Source organism: Thermobia domestica, chromosome 18 (genome assembly GCF_964235325.1).
Source record: "Thermobia domestica chromosome 18, izTheDome1.hap1.1, whole genome shotgun sequence".
Classification (NCBI taxonomy): Eukaryota; Metazoa; Arthropoda; class Insecta; order Zygentoma; family Lepismatidae; genus Thermobia; species Thermobia domestica.
In genome coordinates, this window is record NC_137471.1 from 53,337,873 (window position 1) to 53,359,861 (window position 21,989).

The 21,989-nt window shown below is 36.3% G+C and overlaps 1 protein-coding gene across 1 annotated transcript in view; it reads right to left on the reverse strand.

Annotated features, from left to right (window-relative positions):
• The window catches only part of LOC145675973 (choline transporter-like protein 1), a 156,114-nt gene that overhangs the window by 99,161 nt on the left and 34,964 nt on the right, over positions 1-21,989 (reverse strand). Inside the window, exons 3-6 of the mRNA XM_081746802.1 lie at positions 19,459-19,578; positions 12,858-13,009; positions 7,935-8,024; positions 2,510-2,624 (exon numbers count right to left, since the gene is read on the reverse strand). Coding sequence (XP_081602928.1) covers positions 2,510-2,624; positions 7,935-8,024; positions 12,858-13,009; positions 19,459-19,578 — 477 coding nt within the window. The remainder of the gene's footprint in view (positions 1-2,509; positions 2,625-7,934; positions 8,025-12,857; positions 13,010-19,458; positions 19,579-21,989) is intronic.

Genomic DNA, 21,989 nt, shown 5'->3' on the forward strand with positions numbered 1-21,989 from the left:
GCACAAATTTGGCCTCACTGTGAAACATAGTAGGTAGGTGTAGGTTAGAAGCTTTCCAGTCATTTATTTTAATAGGAGTAGCTGCCCACCTGGGGGCCCCTCGTCATCTGGACAGGGCTCGGGGCTCGTGGCCTTTGTCCCTGTCCACACGGAAGTTACGCCACTAGTTCCGTCTCCTTTAGCCTAGCCGGTATTACCGTGAGACGTAAAACTTAAAAGATTTCATTTCATTTAAAATTAATTCTTGTGTCCAAGCCTTTGGTCCTCTGTACACCATAGGTTAAATTTGTGCTTAATTAAAAGCTGTACTTCAGCCCTACTTGTTCTAATAATAAGTAGCAAACCATTCATGTTCAGCATTATCACTATTCCTTTTGAAATAATTCAATTTAAAAAATACAGTTTAAATTGCAATTAAATCGTCTAATCTATGACTGGAAATACACAAATATTAATACTCAATCTAAATATCTTACGACCATTCTCCAATTTTGAAATAAATTGAAACAACACAGTTTTATGTCCCAAATAAACAATCATAATAGTTTTAAATATACAAATTGACTGTAGCTACGCTAGCGACATCTCTTGGCATTAGAAGACAGGTAGCTAAGGTTGCGACTTCTATTAGCTTGATTATGTACTACCTAGATCTTAGGAATTAGCGTTATTCACATACTGACATGTTTTTGTCTTATAAAATAAGACTACTACTATAAACTAGATTGATGAAACTCAAATTATAGTTCCGAGCAAGGGATTGGTCTGACACACTCACTTTAAATGTTACGCAACTGTTGTGCTATTGTATTTCACACAGTGATGTGCCGTAAACTATAATTTTACGTCTACGCGATTGTCTACTGTAATCTATACGTAATCTACATTACACCTTTTCCCGTGTAGACTATGTAGACAACCACTATCAAATGCAAGGAACAATTTCGTTGCTCGTTTGTTCATATTTCCTCATTCAGTTGTTTTGCTTCGGTGCAGCGAAAGATTAGGGAAACGACTAACATATAAGAAGTAGAGGGAATTATCTAATCTGTATGTTTACTCTGCTCTGCACATACCACTTCCTTAGATTTTCCACTTCGAGCACTGCTATTATAATGAAATTTACAAAACTAATTCTCACCTGTGAGCTTTCACTCTTGAATGTGCTGTATTTGCCAATTTTTTCGTGCATATTTTACAAAATGCATAATATTTTTCACTTTCCTTCATCAAGACGAAACTAAGTATTCGAAAATTACTATTCGCTGGTCTAGGCATTTTATTTTGTACGCAATTTCGTAAGGTAACGACAAAATAAAGCTCCTTTATTGTCCACGATGCCATATTAAATTACGTGTTGTTGACATATTCTACATAGTCTACGTTGTTTACATTGTCTACGCATAGTTGACACGTAAACGTAAACTATCGTTTTTTACGCGTAGACGCACATCTCTGATTTCACATACAGTGACGACGACAGTTTTGATTTATTGAGGGGGAAAAGGAAGCAAACATAATCCCACAATGAGACTGGTTACTATACTATATGATATAGAAAGTTTTAACCCTTTAACGTGCCATTTTCCCGATCAAACAGATTTTTTAAAATTTGGAGTGTTTTTTGTGTAGAAATCATTTTTTTTAAAAAAAACAATTAATTCAAATAATATGTAGTCTATGAGATATTTTATGGTGTTTGCGTAAAATGCAAAGTTGCGCGTTGACATCTGCAAAGTCCACTAAAACCAGATAGAACCAATAAAACGCGATGAATGTCAGCGTACTTGCACTTTTGCACTCGTTACACTTTTGTCTAACATAGAAAAAATCAACAGTTCAAAACATGTCCACCTAAACGAGCAAAGAAAGCTCAAATATGACAAGATGACAACTCCGCGTGCAGTAAGTAAGACAAAGAGACCAACGCTGGCTTACTATGACATCTAGCGGGAAATTCAGAACTTCATTAGTGAAAGGGCATCTTATACCCTGGCCGGCAAACGATGATTTCTGACAGCTCACCTCGCGAGGACGACTGAGAAGTACGGTGTTGCCATATGCTTCTCGCGCAAGGGAAGAATCGTCTGCTTCCTCATTGAAAGTGAGAGGGAGTGAGTGAAAGTTTGGCAATGTGCGGTGGTTACCATAGAGACGTGACAGGTTCTGAGCCTAAGGTTGGTTGCCCTGCTGTCTTTTGCTCGCTCGCCGTGGCCTTGTGCAAAGCTGTCAGAAATCATCGTTCACCGGCCAGGGTATAGTTAATACGCAAAGCTGCTTTTCTATGTCCGAACTAGAAACTACATGGTGCAATACAATTTCAAAGTTAACTTTGCATATATGCGAAACTACTCACTAAAAGGTTAAGATTCTAGGAGACGGTACTAAAGATGAAGCCATATGAGGTGCTCTCACTCCCTTGCCCTCCTCTGATGTCCTCAACGTTCACATAAGAAATTCCGTTAGCAATTACTTTTCTGACATATTGTATATGGAAGAATAAACTCACCTCAAAGAAATTTATTAGACCAGTTTTGGAAAACAAAGGAGGACTTTCAGTGTTTTGCTGTTGATTCCCCGCGCTACTCTGAGATCTTTCAAGACATCGATTTAGTATTTCAATTCTGAAAAAAAAAAAAAAACAAAAAAAAACAATATGAAAACATTACATAGTAACTTCTCCACATTGTTTACTTTTTGTCTGGCATATTTCAAAGAACTGAAGAACCGAGTTTAAAGATCTTATTCTCATAGACGTAAGGGGAAGAAGCAGAGACGCCCGTAGGATTGTTTTCTAAAGGAAGACAAAAGACTGACTTACAAACACAAATATACATACACATAATACTTCACGCATGTGCACATAATAATTAAAATAACTATTATTTATGCCCATTGCATAACTTTACTAACTACAGTAAATATGCCACAGTATTCCATGTACATATAACCTATTAAATTTATTTATTTATTTATTTATTTATTTATTTATTTATTTATTTATTTATGGTTACATATAGATCACAACAGGTATATTACCTAATGATAGTGACCTAGTCAGTTTGTATATAGTTACAGCATGCATGAATTCACATACATAGTTACAAATACACATTCATAGATATGGCCATTTTATTTAATGAATCTTCAATAGGATTGCACAATAGTTCTTAGAGAACGGTCATTTATGGTAAATATATCAAGTTCAGGGTTACTTTCCGCATAGGAATTAAAAATATAACACATTCTCCTAATAGGTGACATGTATAGCGTATTTGTTCTAGCAGTAGGTAAATGAAAAGTAATATTTCTAGGACGCGTGCGTTTACATGGAACATGTAATTCTAACTGGGATAGTAAATACTCAGAGTCTATATTATTTTGCAATAATTTCATTAAGAAAATCAAAAGTTGGGCTGTACGTCTGTCTTCGAGAGATGAGATATCGTGCTTACGAAGGAGGTCGGTATATTTTTCGAATTTAGGATATAGTCCGGTTTCTTTATAAGTTAAGTACCTCACAAAACGAGATTGAATTGCTTCAAGACGTGTTTTGTGTTTCTGACTGTTGGGATGCCATATGATTGAAGAGTACTCAAGTTTGGATCTAACGTAGCTATTGAACAGGGTTTTAAGAACATTAGTATTTGAAAAGTCAAAGCCAAGTCTGATTACGAAGCCGATGTTTCTGTAGGCCTCACTAACAATGCGATTGATATGCTTGTTGAAGGAAAAGTTGGAGCTAATAGTGACCCCTAAATCAGTTACAGTGTCCACTCTTTGTACAGGAGTGTTGTTTATACTGTAATTAAATTTGAGATTATTAGTTTTCTTAGTGAATGTAATAACGTTACATTTTTTAATGTTAAGATTAAGTTTGTTCGATATACACCAAGTGTGTAGTGCGCTTAGATCTTCTTGTAGTGCGAGAGCATCGGAGGGCTGGGAAATTCTTCGATAGAGTTTTACATCATCAGCAAATAATAATTTAGTACAATTTGGTAGGACATTTGGGAGATCATTTATAAAGATTAAGAATAATAATGGACCAAGGTTTGAGCCCTGAGGGACCCCTGACGTTACAATGAAACTTGAAGTTGTTATATTTTTATAAATTATATGTTGTCTGCGATGAAAGAGGTATGACATTAGGAATTGTCTCGCTTCAAGAGTGAAGTTGAATGAAATAAGCTTGTTCAATAATATATCATGATCCAGTGTATCAAAAGCTTTACTGAAATCCGTATATATTGCATCAACTTGATTTCTATTGTCAATTTGCTCCGCAATGAAGTGTATGAATTCAGCGAGATTAGTTGTTGTAGATCTCTTCGGCAGAAAACCATGCTGATATGAGGATATTAATGGTCGAATATGATTAAAAATTCTTTGATAAATGATAGATTCAAATATCTTAGCTGGGGCAGATATTAAGGCAATGGGCCGATAATTTTGAACGTCATGGTTGTCGCAGTTGCTTTTTGGTATTGGTAAAATATTCGAAATTTTCCACTTAGATGGGAACAGGGATGACGATAGCGATTTATTAAATATGGTTAGCAGTGGATATTTTAGAATTTCAGCGCATCCTTTTATTACATATGGAGGTACATCGTCCGGGCCAGGGGAGCTTCTAGGCTTGAGATTTTTAATTGCATTTTCTACTTCGGTCAGATGTATGGGGTGAAAATTTAGGTTGTCAATTATTTCAGAAGTTTCACGATTTGAAGTGTTTTGTATGTCGTAAGTAGGTGATGAGTTGCTGACGATTTTTTGAAAGTGCTGTTTAAAAGCATTTGCAATTTCTAAGTTATCTTTTAAAATATTGTTTTCAAATCGAAGAGTATTATGATCTGATTTTCTAGTTTTGTTTTTTTACATACGACCAGAAAGCTTTTGGATTTTCTAGTATATTTTGTTCACAGTCGTGTACATAGTTTTTATAAGCTTTGTTGATTTCTCTATTAAGGCAAGCTCTAATACTACAAAATTTTTCGTGATGATATTCTGAAAAAACTCCTCCACTTTTCCATTTTTTATGGTGGCATTTCTTACTTTTCACAAGTTTAATTATATTTCTAGTGAACCATATGGGATAGTTACGAGAATATCTTTTTGATGGAACACATTTATCAAAGATTGAGTATAAAATGTTATAGAATTCTTCTACCGCTAGGTCAACATTAGCACAATCATTTACCCGTTTCCAGTCAGCGCGCGAAAATTCATTATACAAGTCAAAAAAGTTTGCTTTGGAAAAATTATAACGCGGTTTTATTTCAGAAGCTGAAGATTTGGGCTGTTGTGCCTGTCTAAATTCTATTAAGAGGGAAGGATGGTGAGAGTCTTCTGGAACTAAGGGGGGTTGTTCGTGAGAAACAGTGGCATTAGAGATATTGGTAAGCACTAAGTCTAGTGTCTTGCCGTAGAAGTTGATTATGTTATTAATACTATTCAAGTTGAGGTAGCACATAATATTATAGAGGTCATTGTAGGTACCAGTAGCAGTGTCAAATTCAAAACTTGAGCCTTGTATTTCCGGTAAGTTCCAGTCACCTATTAAGAGAAGGTTGTCGTTTGGGTTTACAATAGCACATAGAGTTGAGTTGATTTTAGTTTAGCGTCCCGTTCAGCAGCGAGGCTATATGAGACGACAATAGCACATAGAAAATCGATAAATGATAAATACACTGAAGCTTTAGTGGCAGGGGGAAAATATACTAAGCACAGGGTTAATGACATGTAATTATTAATAGCGATCTTAGTTATGACAGAGTCCACACCTAATTCTGGGGAAGGAATTTCGTATGTACGGAAGTTCTTTTCTACAGCTAGAAGTACACCGCCGCCAGATTTTTTGCCAGACAGAATTAAATTACGGTCAGATCTAAATATTAAGTATCTTTCGTCTACAATTTCCGAATCCTAAATACTATAGTATTTCCTAAATACTATAGTATTTTTTTGTGCTTAAGCAAATCTATTTGTTGGTTGACGTACAAATTCTTTATGCTTTAAATTCCTAAATACTATAGTAATTTTTTGTGCTTAAGCAAATCTATTTGTTGGTTGACGTACAAATTCTTTATGCTTTAAATTCCTTCATTCCAACCCAATCATTTTAAGCATTTCCATCAAATTTCCAGTGCACCCTATCTAAAACAACAAACACTACTCATATTTCCTTAAAATCAGGGATAAAAGTGAGGGCAAACGCGCAGGTACGTCGTACACCCACTTCCAAAAAATATCAATGACGTGCCCCCACTTCCCCCCAAAAAATACAATTTTCAAAGATAGGTATGGCAAAGATAGGCGTCATGCGTCCCCCTGCCTTTTCAATTCGAATTTTACCCCTGCTTAAAACCCATATCCTTCGAACTTACCTTGATTAGTTCAAGGATAAAATGGGTGCAAGGCAGTCTCTTCCTCTGAGATACATTATACTGATTGGACTTTGCATACCACTATAAAGAAACGTATAAGGAAAACACGATGGAAATCTCTAGCTATTTGATACCGATATGTGCAAGTGATTTACACCAGTCTTACATCTTGGAATACTAAGCAGGTCTATTTTTATAGGTTGATCGATCCCAACAGAAAGCAGAAAGACGCTTGACTACGATGGGGTACACAATATCAATTGGGTATCCACAAATTACTCATACTTGGCTCAGTTTTGTATACCGACAACTCGGTTCGTTGTTTCCAGTGCTTCATGTTTTATAGTAGTGTGCTTGAATGTTTTGCACCAAAGGAAAACATAAATCTTGAAGAAGTCTGCCTGGAGACCACCATCAGGAATGACACTGCTTCGCAATATCCAATTACTTCCCAGTCACATTTATCAGACTTCAAGACATTCTGACTCAATCAATGTACGAGTATTCTTTAGCTATTATATTTATCTTCAAATTGCATCACATGCTCAAAGTAAAAGATATTCTTCTCTCTGAACGAAAAGTTAAAATTCATACTTAAATGATGATCTACGATATGCGAGAAGAAGTCGGAAAATAACACTGTTTCGTCTTCTCTCCCCGAGAAATCGTAAAGCAATGGGACAAGCAAGACATTGGTTTAATGCGAGAGCCATCCATACGTTATTTGGTACCCTACCACTAACATCCTGCAGAGAGTACTATCGCAATGCTAGCAGAAAGTTCGGACGAGCGGTCCATTATATGCTTAACAAGTATGGAAAGAAGACGTATTTTGAACTCGTTAAGCTCGTGGAATTCTGACAAGATTAAAATTTGAAATTTGTGGAAAACGGTCGAGCCTTCTGATTTCTGACGCTCTCCGTTTTGACAACCGTGCAAGACCATTCTCGGCGGTGGCAACGCAAAACCATCTTTGGTTGGGAGTGCCTTTACTATCCGCCGTACAATCCCGACCTTGCGCGCAGCGAGATCAGTCTCTTGCCGGCATTAAAGAAGACTCTCAGCGGAAGGCATTTCGGAACCAATGAAGAAGTGAAGACACCCATCAAGATTTTTTTTGTAGAGGATCCGGATTTTTTTTTTAAGAAGAGTTTTTATAACATTCTGAAGCAGTATAAAAATGCATCAATGTCCTTGATTCTTTTGTAGAAAAATAAATAATACCTTCGCGGTATATTATTTGTCTTTCATGGACATTTCTGTCCATAGTAACCAGAGGAAACTTAATTTTCGAATTACCCTCGTATGAAAATTACATTTATATCACAAAACAAAGTATGGAGGGAAAATTAATGTTTTCCACTAAGAGCAATAAGAAAGTATCACTTTCAAAACAGGAATCAGTTTCAATCCAATTAACTGAAATGTCGGTATTTTATTACATGTCAACTAGTTATAAAAGTGAATAAATATCCTAAATTGTTAATTTATTATAGAACATATAGTACGAATTAATAAACATTCTACATTCTTCTAATTTCTACTTACGTCGATCCTGGACATGATTCAACGCACTCTCTTTGAAGATTTTGGAGTGTCTCTGTCTCTGCCTTATTTATCCCTTTAATATGTATATATCTGAAAGGCATATAAACTTAATTTTAGTGTAAACAAAAGTTATCTGCGTGAAAGGAAAGTTAAATTATTATACTGAATGCATTATTGTGTATTCTCTGAGTCACTGAATTAAAGTATGTATTCGCATTCCCCATAATTGTAATCTTTGATGTTTTAAATGTTTGTACAGTATGCACTGTATATATAATAAAACGTAATTTAAAGGTAAGGATAAGGGTTTTAGACAAGGTATGTTTATTCTGGTTAAACACTGAATTTATATAAAGAGAAAACATGAAATAGTTTAATATTATAACTGAATTTTTATATTAATACTCACTACAAAAAAAGTGGGGGGTACATTAGTCCATCCTAAAATATAAGAATTTGAAAAAAATGGTGATTGTTCTCTAGGACTTGCGTACATACTTTTGTAAATTTTTACAGTTCACGTTGATCTCTTGCATGGATAAAACTGACCAAAATCTAAATTTTGGGGATATTTATCGCATCTAAGATGAGAGACTGTATTATGTTACATGATCATATGGATAAGTACAGGATATAATGTAAGGTCATTAGCGGAAAGTTATTTTTGGTGAAGGGGGCGCGGTGGCTCAGTGGTAGAGCGTTCACCTCCCGTGCTTGGGTCCGTGGTTCGATCCCAGCTCGCGCCGTGTGGACTTTGTGGTGGACAAACATCGTGCTCGTGGGTTTTCTCGAGGTTCTCCCGTTTCCTCCCACTTTCTTCATTCCACCATCTCACTCATCTTTCATTATCACCATCTCCTTTAGCCTAACCGGCATATCCGTGGGACGTAAAACTTAAAGATTTCATTTCATTTTTTTTATTTTTGGTGAAATCTGATTGGTTAGTTCTTATCTCTAATTCCAAATTTTGGTCTTGAAACCTGATAAGTAATTATTGTAACCTATTGATATAAATTAACAATTTTACACTTTGAATCTTAGGATTGTATTTAGAGCTCATACTCTGAGGTCATTGGTGTAAAATTTAGGACTTCAAACCTGAAAGGTAATAACTAAAACCTGTTCACAGATAACAATATCAATTTCATACTTTGGTTACCACTTATAGTTTAAAGTCATTGATGGAAAGTTATTCTTGATGCAATCTAATTGGCTAATCACTTACGTATAGTGCTCTCAACTAGTCGGGTCGGATCAGCTCGAGTCGAGTTACGGGTTGCGTCGGGTCAACTTGGGTCGGGTCAGACGGGTCAGCTCGGGTCGGATTGTCGGGTCAGGCTACTCGGGTCGGGTCAATCGGGTCATCTCGGGTCGGGTTGCCGGGTTGGGTTGTCTGGTCGGGTCAATCGGGTCAGCTCGGGTCAGTCGGGTCAGTTCACTTTGGTCAACTGAGTTTAGGTTGAGCTTAAACTCGGCTGGAGTCGAAAGCTGCTGTTTTTTCACTAATTAAAAATAGCATTTGAACACTTGCAGCTAGTGTTTTTATGGTAATTGCTTATTTTTGTACTTGTGAGTACTTTAATTTTTAAATGTGGAATATTGATTTTACCCAAATCGACTGTAATATTAATATCTACGCTAATATGGAGTCTGGATTTAGAACAAAACTACAAGTTGTTTAAGCAAGGCCAAAAGGAAGATTGTATATGGACGACCAAGCCCAAGCAGGGCTGCGGTGGCTCAGTGGTAAAAAATTCATCTACGGTGCATGGTGTCTATGGTTCGATCCCAGCTTGTGCTAAGTGGGCTTTGTGGTGGAGAAACGCCGTGTAGTGCGTTTTCTCGGGGTTCTCCTGTTTCCTCCCACTTTCTTCATTCCATCATTGCATTCATTTCTCATGGTCACCATCTCCCTTAGCCTCGGTGCAGAATCGAGGGACCTTAAACTGAATATTTCATTTTATTTCACCAAGCTCAAGAACATCGATACAAAAACAAGATAAAGATTGGATATGCAAGACGAAGTGCATAGTAATCTTGCTCTTGGCCTTGTTTTGGTGATCACCAAGTAGCGATGAGCATATTTTCTTGCTTTCCGTATAGTATGAAAGACCATAATCAAAATCACACTTGGTCTTCATTTGTACCGATGAGGCGAGCATTCTTGGCTCTTGTATAGCATGAAAGACCACCAAGACTACGAAATGCAGGACCAAGACTTGACTGTGCAAGACAAAGAATAAGACGCAGTATTGATGACCAAGACCCAGGGTGCGAATTGTTTGAATTTCATTTGTTGGGCTGAAAGTGATTAAATAAAATTAGTACTTTATAATTAATTATCATACTGTATTTTAAATTTTAAATTACAAAATTCATATTATGCATCTTCTTACTTGCAACTATATATACTGTGAAAATACGTTTTAATTACCGAGAAAGAAAAATCAAAGTGGCGCGGGTCCCGGAATCATAAGAACCTATTTTGGAGAGAAAATTAAAGGGTTGGGAAAAAATCACTGGTGTTCTCCCGTTCCCTCAACCCTTATCATAGTAGTTAAACGATTTCCTTTTGTCTCCGCCAAGAGACTCTTGCTACTGCCTTCCGAGAAGACCCCCTGCCGTCCGAGCAGGTGAGAACACTGACCTTGAAGAAAAATTTCGTCACATAGAACTAAAGTTTAAAAAAAAAAATCTCCCACGTCGGACATTGGCATCAGTTATAAAAAGAAATAACCAAACCTCAAAAGTGCTAAATATTTATTAAGATGCATATACGAATCCCCCGCTTGATCTAGCTAGTGGTTAACGTGTAAGACTTCGGTACATGTGGTCCGGTTTTAATTCCCAATGGGAGTGCATTTTGGCGTTCACCCATTGTCATGACCATAATGCTCTCAAACGGGTCGGGTCAATCGGATCAGCTCGGGTCGGGTCAATCGGGTCAGCTCGGGTCGGGACACTCGAGTCGGGTCAGGTCATCGGGTCGGGTCGGGTCGGTCTTCAACGGGTTGGGTTGAAGACCGACCCGACCCGTTGAGAGCACTACTTACGTATCGTTGTTAAATTTTTTAAACATTTTTTGAAAAGTTTGTTTAATTGTTTAGTTTTAAAATCGCTGCTTTTTTAAATCTTAGGATTGTAGTTACGACTCATAGTCTAAGGTGATTGGTGCAAAGTTACTTTTCACACAATTTGATTGACTGGTTAGTTTCAAAATTTTGCTGAAACTTTTTGTTTATAAATTTTTCATGTTTTAATTTTTTTTTCTTCGAACATGTTTGTTTAAATTATTTTTTAAAAAAAACTTTAAATAATCGCTTTCGAAGTTTACATTGTTAAATAAGATTTTGAAAACTTTTGGGTAAATATTTTGAGTACTTTTTTAAAATTTTGTTCAACATATTTGTTAAAACTTTTTCACGTTTGAAAAATTCTGCATTTATGAAGAAAATCTAAAATTCTGGATTAAATGTTTCAGTATGATAAATGCTTGTTCTTGTTGAAAATTTAGAAAGAAATATTTAGAAACTTTAGTTTGAAAATTTTGTTTAATATTTTTACTGTCTGAAAATTTACAAGCCGAAGAAAATGTTTCTAAAGAATCGTAAGTGTTCAGAATAAAATAAAAAAAAAAAGACCTGACAACACTGCACACAAGAATTGCATCATCATTATGTAATCGTACATATCAGAATAAGTTTATGCAAAATCAGCAGAATTGCATCATGTCGGTTTGTGACGTGGTGTACTCATTGTTCTCGTATATAAATATCGTTCAAAATAGTATTCGTCATAACACCGTCATTTCTATTTGTTTATAATTTCTAAACATATGTGATCTGTTGAAATTATTTACCAATATTTCTACTTTATATCAGAATATACTTTATAAAATTATACTCAGCCAAGTTACTTCTACTAATTTGTATTCAGATTACTTGTAATTCTGGAAGGATAAAAGTGTTAATTTACTTCCAAAATACCTGCCCACAGAAGTTGAAAAACAACAGAAACTAATAAGTTTCTTTTTAAATAACAGTAACATATACTTGTTCTACAAATGATTAGTCCTAAGATACAGCTATCTAATTAAGAATTAGTACACAAATGCTTGAAATACATGTTAAATATGAAAATAATGCTTAGTGGATTTGTTTATGTACATTGAGTACGATGATAGATTTTACGTCAGCATGACATACAATACTTGGTGAGAAAATGATGCTCATACGAAGGAAAAGTACAAAGTACAATATACGAAATAATATGCACCTGTCACAAACTGAGTGGAACAAATTTACAAGCACATTGCAGTGTGTAAAACATTTTGTATATTAAAGGAAACTGTTCATGAAGTATAAATTGGAATAAATAAGTGAGAGAAGAAAAAAGATCTTCAAGAAAACCCACAAACACGAAGCTGTTTCTCACAAATTCACATGAACTGGGGCGAAAGCAGAGACATTTCATATCAGACACAGTACACAAAGGATTCAACTCTCCTTGTGTAATTTTGGACATATTTCACATTTAAGATCTCTACCTGAATATCGTTTTAACGCATAAAAGATTCGTGTTTAAATATTCTAAATAACTCCTATAATTTTACAAAAATGTTCACTTTTCCATGTATTTAAACAAAGCGTGCAAATTTTGTCTGTCTTTCTCACAACTTTGGTCGGTAACTGGGCTGGAATCCCTTGTGCTCTAAGCACTCTATGTGAGTGCTTTGTTATTGATTTAAGCAAAATAACTTCAAGTGCAAAGTATAACTACTCTAGTTTTACTATAAGAGTGATAATTTATTGGTAAATGTATTAATTATTATTGTAAACATAGCAGAGAGAGATTCATAACGTAGGTATTGAAGCCAGATTGTAATCATGTAATACAAATAATAATAAATGACAGAAAACTAACTTCTTGTTCGTGTGGTCCGCACCTCCGACACAATCATTGACTTCGGTGCCAAATCGTTTGTTTTTCTTCCCACAAGCGTTACCACAGGAATCGTAGCCATACAAGATTCTGTCAATATCACCATTATGGATACAATAGCCAACCAATCCAAACTGAAATAGAAGAAAAATATTATATGAAAAAAGGACAGTAAGACAGTAGTACGTTTTCATGAATAAAGGTGATTCAAGTTACCAAGTTCATATCGTTTCAGGATTTTGTATACATACCTTAATATAGTAAATTATTTTTTCATAATGCCTTGTTCAAGAGCGGGTTAAAATCTGTAACCTTTTCCTTGGGCACGCCATTGTGAGAAACAAAGAAAAATCTGGAATATGCAAGTCTTGTGATCTTCTTGCCACAGCTCTTGTGGACTTCTTGGTTGCTAGCATGTATGCAGAGCCGTAGATAGGAGGGCGAGCGGGGCGGTCGCCACGGGCGCCGAACGTGCAAGAAGAAAGAAGAATGTTGGAAAAGAGCAAAAATATAAAGATTTTACGACTTTTAGTAGGAAACAAAGCAAAGTATGTGATATTAAAAAATTACATATAACAAACAAATGTATGGTATCACATAGTATCGTAGAATAATTTTAACTCAAAAGTGGGACAGTTTCGTTTAAAAAAATGCAACATATAAAACTCTAAAAGTATATTACGATTCTTTGTGGGAACTTATGTGGTTCATATCAGGGTCAATCCACGCCAAATCATCACAGAAAAAAGGACTTTTTAACCTCACCACCTCAGATTGTGATAAAAGTTGGTGAAAAGCAAGAGCTTGTGGAGTAAACAACATATGTCTACTTATAAGCTCCAATGACAAGTAGTTGTCATATAGCAGTGTTGCCAATCTGACAGAAATGTGCAATTTTTCACAAACATGTTAAATGAAAATAAATTATAACTTCGCTCCTAATTTAGATAGAAACGTCATCTTGGGCTTGTTGTAAAGCTGAATGAATGCCCTTTCAACAACAAATAGGTGCAGACCATTTCTGTTATTCTTTTGGGATCAAGGTCACACATTGTGAACTTTGACCTCAAATATCTGAAAAAATGCATTTTTGATTTTCGTCAAAACAACACATGATATATAGTGTTATGGTGTCCATCTGTTGTGTAAATTTCATGTTGGGATGGCTACGGGAATAGGAGTTACAAAGTAATGAACCTAGCAGACTTCAATAAAAATGCCATATTAACTGGGTGGATATGATGTAAGAATCTTTTGTGTGATATAAATTCCCTTGGAACAAGCAAATGTTGGACATTTCAAAATAATACTCACCTACAAGTGAAGAGAGTGTTGCTTTATCCTTTGCATTCTCTCTTGTGTGGTAATAATGTCTGTAGTTAGTAAATTATATATGTGCTACCAGTAGCTATGCAGGGTTTACTGAAGCAAAAACATGAGTGATTAGAACAGTCAGGACATCAGAATGTTGGGGGTGTAAGCTGGTTAAGTTGTTTAAAAATGCAAAGGTCTGCTTGCCAAGTATCACCACTGTCTGTCAATTATTATACTCAACCCACCTCAAATGCAGTGCTTCTTCCAGCAGTACACTTAATGCCACGGAGCTGACAAGGTGAGGGGCATTCTGGATAACATTGATTTTGTTTATGAGATTAACGACTCTTTCAGCAGCAAGACTGTATGAGACGGAATCTACAGATTAACGTGGAATCCGAACCACATAAGCTTCCGCCGAGAATCAAACCCGGGTCTCCCACGTCAAAGGCGCGTACGCTAACCACTTAGCCACGAAGGAGCTCTGGCATTTCAGATAATGTTCTATAACAGAATGCAATTGAACCTTCAAACAATGGGATACTTCTAACACATGCGCCATTGAGACATTAGTGCAACCAACTAACGAATTGATTGATCTGTTTATTTCTAAATTAAAACTCTTGCAGGCACATGCGTTTTAATTTATAACAAGCAAGGTATATGAAGGACACTAAAGATGGGTTAATTGTAGGTGAAGTTGTTGCTATATGTGACTGCGGAAAATTAATCCATTTTGCAAGACGAGGTCCAAGGTTTCCATCGGAACAATGCACAAGCCATTGTTCATCCATTTGCTGTTTATTTCCGTAAAAACCCTGCACGTGGAATCGCACACACTAACCTAATCATTATCTCGGACTGCATGCAATATGATAGCACTGCTGTGCACGTGTTTCGGAAGAGACTGATTACATTTTTGAAAGAAAACATCAACGCAGTATCTAAGATATATTATTTTTCTGATGTCACTGGTGCACAATACAAGAACAGGAGAACCTTCACAAATTTGTTGCACCCCTACGATGACTTTGAAACCCATGCTGAGTGGCACTCCTTTGTCACTTCCCATGGCAAGGGAGGCTGTGTAGGGTTTGGAGGGACAATAATGAGGCTAGCCGCTAGAACGAGTTTGCAGTACATGTCTTCAAACCAAATAATTACTCCACAGCAGCTGTTTGATTGGGCAGAGAGGAATGTGCACAACATGAACTTTGTGTATGTTACCCTCCAAGAAGTTACTACTACAGATAAAGTTCTGAGTGTACGATTTGATACAGCACGACCAATACCAGGAACACAAAAACTTCATGCATTGATACCAGTACCAGTTAACAAGCTAGTTGTGACAATATATTGTACAGCAGCAGGACGTGTAGTGCACCACATGAACATTTTACGACAATCAGTTTCACTCGAGGAGCGAAAGGATCTTTGACATGTGTTTATGATGATGCATGGTGCTCAGGACAATGATAACCGTGAATGCTTACACACAGGAAGTTCTTATTAATTTCCTTCATGCCCATGGTCCATCAGCTTCGTATGTTTAGTCCCAACCTTCTAATGTTCTGACTGTTCAAATCAATCATTTTTTTGCTTCAGTGGACCCTCCATAGCTGCTGGTAGCACATATATAATTTACCAACTACAGACATTATTACCACACAAAAGAGAATGCAAAGGATAAAGCAACACCCTCTTCACTTGTAGGTGAGTACTATTTTGAAATGTGCAACATTTGCTTGTTTCGAGGAATTTATATCACACGAAAGATTCTTACATCATATCCACCCAGTTAATATGGCATTTTTATTGAAGTCTGCTAGGTTCCTTACTTTGTAGCTCCTGTTCCCGTAGCCATCCCAATATGAAACTTACACAACAGGTGGACATCATAACACTACACAACATGTGTTGTTTTGACGAAAATCAAAAATGCATTTTTTTTTTTTAGATATTTGAAGTCAAAGTTCACAATGTGTGACCTTGATCCCAAAAGAATAACAGAAATGGTCTGCACCTATTTGTTATTGAAAGGGCATTCCTTCAGCTTTACAACAAGCCCAAGATGACGTTTCTATCTAAATTAGGAGCGAAGTTATGATCTATTTTCATTTAACATGTTTGTGAAAAATTGCACATTTCTGTCATGTTGGCAACACTGCTATCTGACAACTACTTGTCACTGGAGCTTATAAGTAGGCAAATGTTGTTTACTCCACAAGCACTTGCTTTTCACCAACTTTCATCACAATCTAAGATGGTGAGGATTTTCGCTATGATGATTTGGAATGTAGTGACCCATCACACGTTAAGTTGTAGGTTTTCATCTTATGTAGCCTCGGTGCTGAAAGAGACGTTAAAGAAATTCAACAAACCAAGCATATTACATAAATCTTTGTTGCCTTTTAACTGTATTTTGATGAAGATTGTATCTCTTAACAGTTCCACATTTCTCTTATATAGGATCAAAAATACTCGCAGAACATATCTTTACAAAATTCACAAATACTTGGAGTTCTTCTTTTACTAGTTCAAAGTAGCTTCACATCATTATATCATGATGGATCGAAACTGCGATATGATCGAGATGATGTTGACAGACGAAGGCTAAGATCTGAAAACAAATCATTCTTAAATATAAGGTTGGAATACAGGTAAGATTGAAGATAAAAACTGAATCTGTTGCATGTGCTATCTGAATATAAGCTACATTGCTGTGTTGTGTATTTGAGAATGTGTGACAAATCTGTTCTTCCAATTAAGATTTTTTCTCACCAAAACTTTTTAAAAGTGTCCGGGGCTATTATTTCTTTCATTTATTTAGAAAAGGAAAATAAAACGTTTTATACGGAAAATAAAACGTGTCGGATAAACGAAAAACTTACGGGAGAAGCGTAAGATCTGGCAACCATAAGTAGTGTTGTTAGTTCTTTATTACTTCTTTTTTTTAAACGCTGATTTGTGAATATAGGGAGCACAACATTATCAAAATTCTAAAAATACTTTTAGCATTTAATGAGCAAAAATTGTCCAAAAATGAGACATAAACCAATCATTAGATTTCATTGAGGGTATGGATTAGTGTGAAACCTCATACATAGATTTACAGGAACTCAATTTTTTTTTTTGTAAACTAAAAATTGATTCCGTACGATAAGCACGCTACATACTAAGATGAAACTGACACTGAAGTATGCCTTATTCAAACTATCAAGATGAAACATATTGAAACATACCTTTTTCAAACTATCACGATAAAACTCATACTGATACTGAAGTATACCTTGAAATAAGGTTATTTCCTCAACTGTTTATTTCCCCAACTTTCCGAAATGGTGTCATTTCTTCAAGTGCTTATCTTTCTTCTTAATCTGATGATCATTAAAAAAAAATAAATAAAAATAAAATAAAATAAAATAAAATAAAAGGAGAACAACTTCTGAAATTCTTAACTAATACAAGAAAGAAGAGGTGTCATACTTCGGTGCTGGCTTTTGAGCTGTTTCTGATAACTAGGGTTGCAGGATGTCAATTAAAATCATACTTTATTGAACAAAATTGCAAATAATGTTACAACGTCGAGAAGAAACACCTTGGGATATTTCTTTCTCATTGGCAGCAACACGGTCGCATTACTAGGTGAAAGTCAGATGGTGCGAGGGTGTTTCCTCTCGATGTTTCTCCCAATGTGCGCTTGTTTCAACGGAGGCACAACCGACCCTTGTTTCCGTGGCAAATTTTGCAGATTACCCCGTTGTAGATATTCACGATACGCCACTGGTGTCGCTACTATTTTTATTGCATTCCACACATAGGATTTGGTAATGCAATTTTTTGTTTGAAGGCTCTATGTGCTGTATTAGCTGCGATATAGGCCTGGTACGTTCTTATTGAATCACCCGGTATATATATATATATATATCGTGGCGGATTCAGGATATGATCAAGGGAGGGGCTAAACCATAATTTGCCGCTTTATCCAGTGTAAAGCAGGATTGAAACCCATTTTATCCAGTGTATACGTGAGTGTCAAGGGAACTATAGCCCCCTTGGATATATATATATATATATATATATATATATATATATATATATATATATATATATATATATATATATATATGTGTGTGTGTGTGTGTGTGTGTTTTAAGTTTTAAAACATAGTTACCCTTGTTCGGTTTTGAGGACTATGAGCAGGTGTAGTGGGGGATCTAGCATGGGGCCACGAAGCCTAGCCCCCAAATTTTTTTGTGACAAAAGTGATTAAAGCTACTATTTATATACTCTTGAGAGTTTATAGTAATCGTTGCTTGTTATTCTTTATTTCACACTTCTATGATAACATTGATAGTGGTGAGTTGCAAGGGTGCCCATTAGGGGGGCAGGGGGAGCTCGCCACCCTCTACGAGAAATTGTACTTCGGAAGATCGAAAACCCAAGAGAATTTTTAGAATTGTTACAGCAAAATTTGGAACTATATTTGAAATATCGCTTATACTTGCCCCCTCTGGAAACCACAACATGGGCGTCCTTGGTGAGTTGTATATTTATATTAAAAATTTATTTTTTCCCGAAAATTTCGAACTTGAATGTTAATTACAATTTTTTGCCATATAAAGCGCATCTGTTTAGCTACCGTACATGTGAATTCCTACAATTTGTTAGTTGTTAATTCGTACTTCATGTGTAACTGTAACTGGTGAAAGTAGCGACTCATTTTTTATTCCTAGTTCTTGTTAACGAAGTGCGTAAACGGATTTCAAATTCATGTGATTTGAGTAAACTCATGATATACCTATCCCAATATGGGTTCTGACTGGCCCCTCCAGTTTTTACCTTCTAGTTCCGCCGCTGAGCATGTGCCTGTAATTTTATTCCTCGAAGTTGGCAACTTTACTCCTAACAATGACGCAGAGTATCTTAACAGTGATGCATATACTGCTTGTAAGTAAATAAATATCAATTATTTTCTATTATTTATTATCAGAAATAGTTTTAGCATTGGTATTATTATATTATACTTACGGGAAAATAATATTATTTCTGAAGCAGGAGTAAAAGTGAGGGGGTACGCGAGGAAACGGCAATCCTCCACTTCCTAAAAATATAATGGGCAAATATAGGCACGGGGGAGGGTGTGACGTCATGCGAGCCTCTACCTTTTCTGATCCACCTTTACCCTTGCCTTGAAGGTGATTTATCTTAGTGTATTTTTCATCGACAATGAGAGACGAAGAAGGGAAATTTATTATAATGCTCTTACCAAGACTATAACAAAACAGGCGAAGATCACAAGGAAAACAACATCAGTGCATGACCGTTCTGAAACAGGGCCCTTGAAATCACGTTGACTGTTCGCAGACTGCTTCTCACTCTCTTCTAACTGAAAAAAAAGAAAGAAATTATCATTAGGAATGAAACTTCTGTGCACTTTACTTCTAAAAGGAAATATAACGTTAAATTTCAGAACGCATTAAGCAGTTAGTTTACCATAACTCCTTTTTACAGGGTTATTACAAATGATTGACCCGATTTCATAAATTCACTATGGGTTTATTGTTGGGCATATTATCACAAAACTTCGCAGTCGTATTGGTAAGCTCAAAACATTTTTTCGTGTTGCAGTTTGCTACTGATTTCTGCACAAGAGCATCTGTGAGCATTTATTCAAGATGGCAACAGGCATAGAGAAAGCTCATGTTGTGCTCGAATTTCATTCACATCAGTTTGCCCTAACAGTGCAACGACTTCCGCACGAAGTTCAACAAAGATCCACCAACTTCCAAGTCCATTCGGCAATGGTATGCTCAGTTTACAGCTTCAGGATGTCTCTGTAAGGAGAAATCAAGACGGATCGAATGCGTTGAACTGTTTTATCAGTCATTATGAGCCAACCACTTTTGTTACTCTCTCCGTCCATTTTATCTTCACCATCCTCCTCCAACACCATATTTCGAAGCTCTCTAAATATTTCTTCTCTAACTTCCATAATATTCGAGTCTCTGAACCATACAGTGCAATGTTCCATATATAGCACTTGACCAACTTTTTCCTTAGTCCAATATTAAGCCGCTAGTTAAGAGTGATCTTTCCTTGTTGAATGCCTCTTTGGCTGTGGCAATTGTTGACCTGATCTCTTTGGTGGAGCAAGTGTCTCTCGTCAACATACTTCCAAGATATTTGATATTATCGACCTCTTTATGTTCTCCTTGTTCTAATCTGACCCGTAAAGGCGCGTTTCTACATGATATTCTCATGAGTTTCGATTTTTCGATGTTCATATTTTCCCAGTGTCAACTATTTTGTCCATCATCTCCTGTAGTCCTCCTGCGGTTCTAGCTATAATAACCGTGTCATCTACATATCCGATCTTGTTAATTATCTTCCCTCCAATCTTGAAATCTGTAATTTCCATTAATGCTTCCTTCATTAAACATTCGCTGCAAATATTGAATAATTTGGGCTCCTTCGATCTTCAATTTGTCTTCAATCTCTTCTTTCACATCACTGTCCATACTTCCTAATCGCTTAAAGTTTCATTTTGGGTTTCTCCTCCAATTTTTCTTGATTAACTTTAACCGCCACTAGGAGATAGTGATCCAAATCAATGTCCACATCCGATAGTGTCTTCACGTTCGGTAGTTCTTCTTTAAACGTTGCTTGACAAGAATGTAATCTATTTGGTAGCGTATCTCATCTCCTGGACTCTTTTACGCGACAGTTTTGTTTTCTTTTCTTAAACCACCTATTTGTCACCCCCATATCATGTTATCTACAGAAGTCGATAAGCATTTGGCCTCGTTCGTTTCTTCTACCTAATCCACATGGTCCCACCACCTTATTCGCAGATCCAACTACTACGCTGTTGAAGCACGCCCATAACTATGGCGTTGACCTTACCTCTTCCTTCTTGATACAATTTGTCATTAATCGCGTAATATATTACTTCTACTTCATTTTTATCATGGTTGGTTGTTGGCATATACACTTGTGTTATGAAAATAACCACTGACTTTGTACTTTGTTTTACAAACATTGGACAATGCAGCATTTCACTTTCGCTACGCTTCTTGGTACTTCGTTCCTCATTGCTATTGGGATACCATTCTCGGCCTTAACGCCACCCGAATAGGATATCATGTAATTTACCGATACTATCTCACCTTTCCCTGACCATCACTCACTTCACTCAAGCCCACTATGTTCATTTTACATTTATCTGTTTTCACTTCGAAATTTTCAAGTTTATCCGCACGTTCCTGGTTCCTATACTGAAATGAAAGTTATTATTATTATTTTCTCATCTGATGATTCTTTCCGGAGGAGTTCCCACTCAGAGACTATTTTATCTCCGAAATGTTCTACCTCAGGAAGAAACTTAAATGTATTTATACCCCTATTTCTTTCCTCCTGGGCAAAAAAGTAATGTGATAATATTCTCTTTTTCTTTCCACATCTTCATGCCGTTGATCATCTTGCGGTTCATCTGGTTTTTAGGACAGTTTCCTTCTCTAAGGACAAGAAGGTATCCTGACCACCCACTCACGCAGCCTTCGAGAACGCCGTTGGCATCTGGTAGATGGTGAATCCCTATTCCGGGAATCAGTCGGTTTCCACCTACGTTAGCCGCCTAAGACGTTGCCTGTTTTCTCCAGCGACGAGATGTGTTGGGATTTTCCTTTCGTTTAGGACCCGAAAGTATTCCTTAAATCTTTCCACAACTTTTAGAGACCACTGGGATATATTGACTATTAAAATTTAGCAGATGATTTTACAATTGAGTACGATCACTCT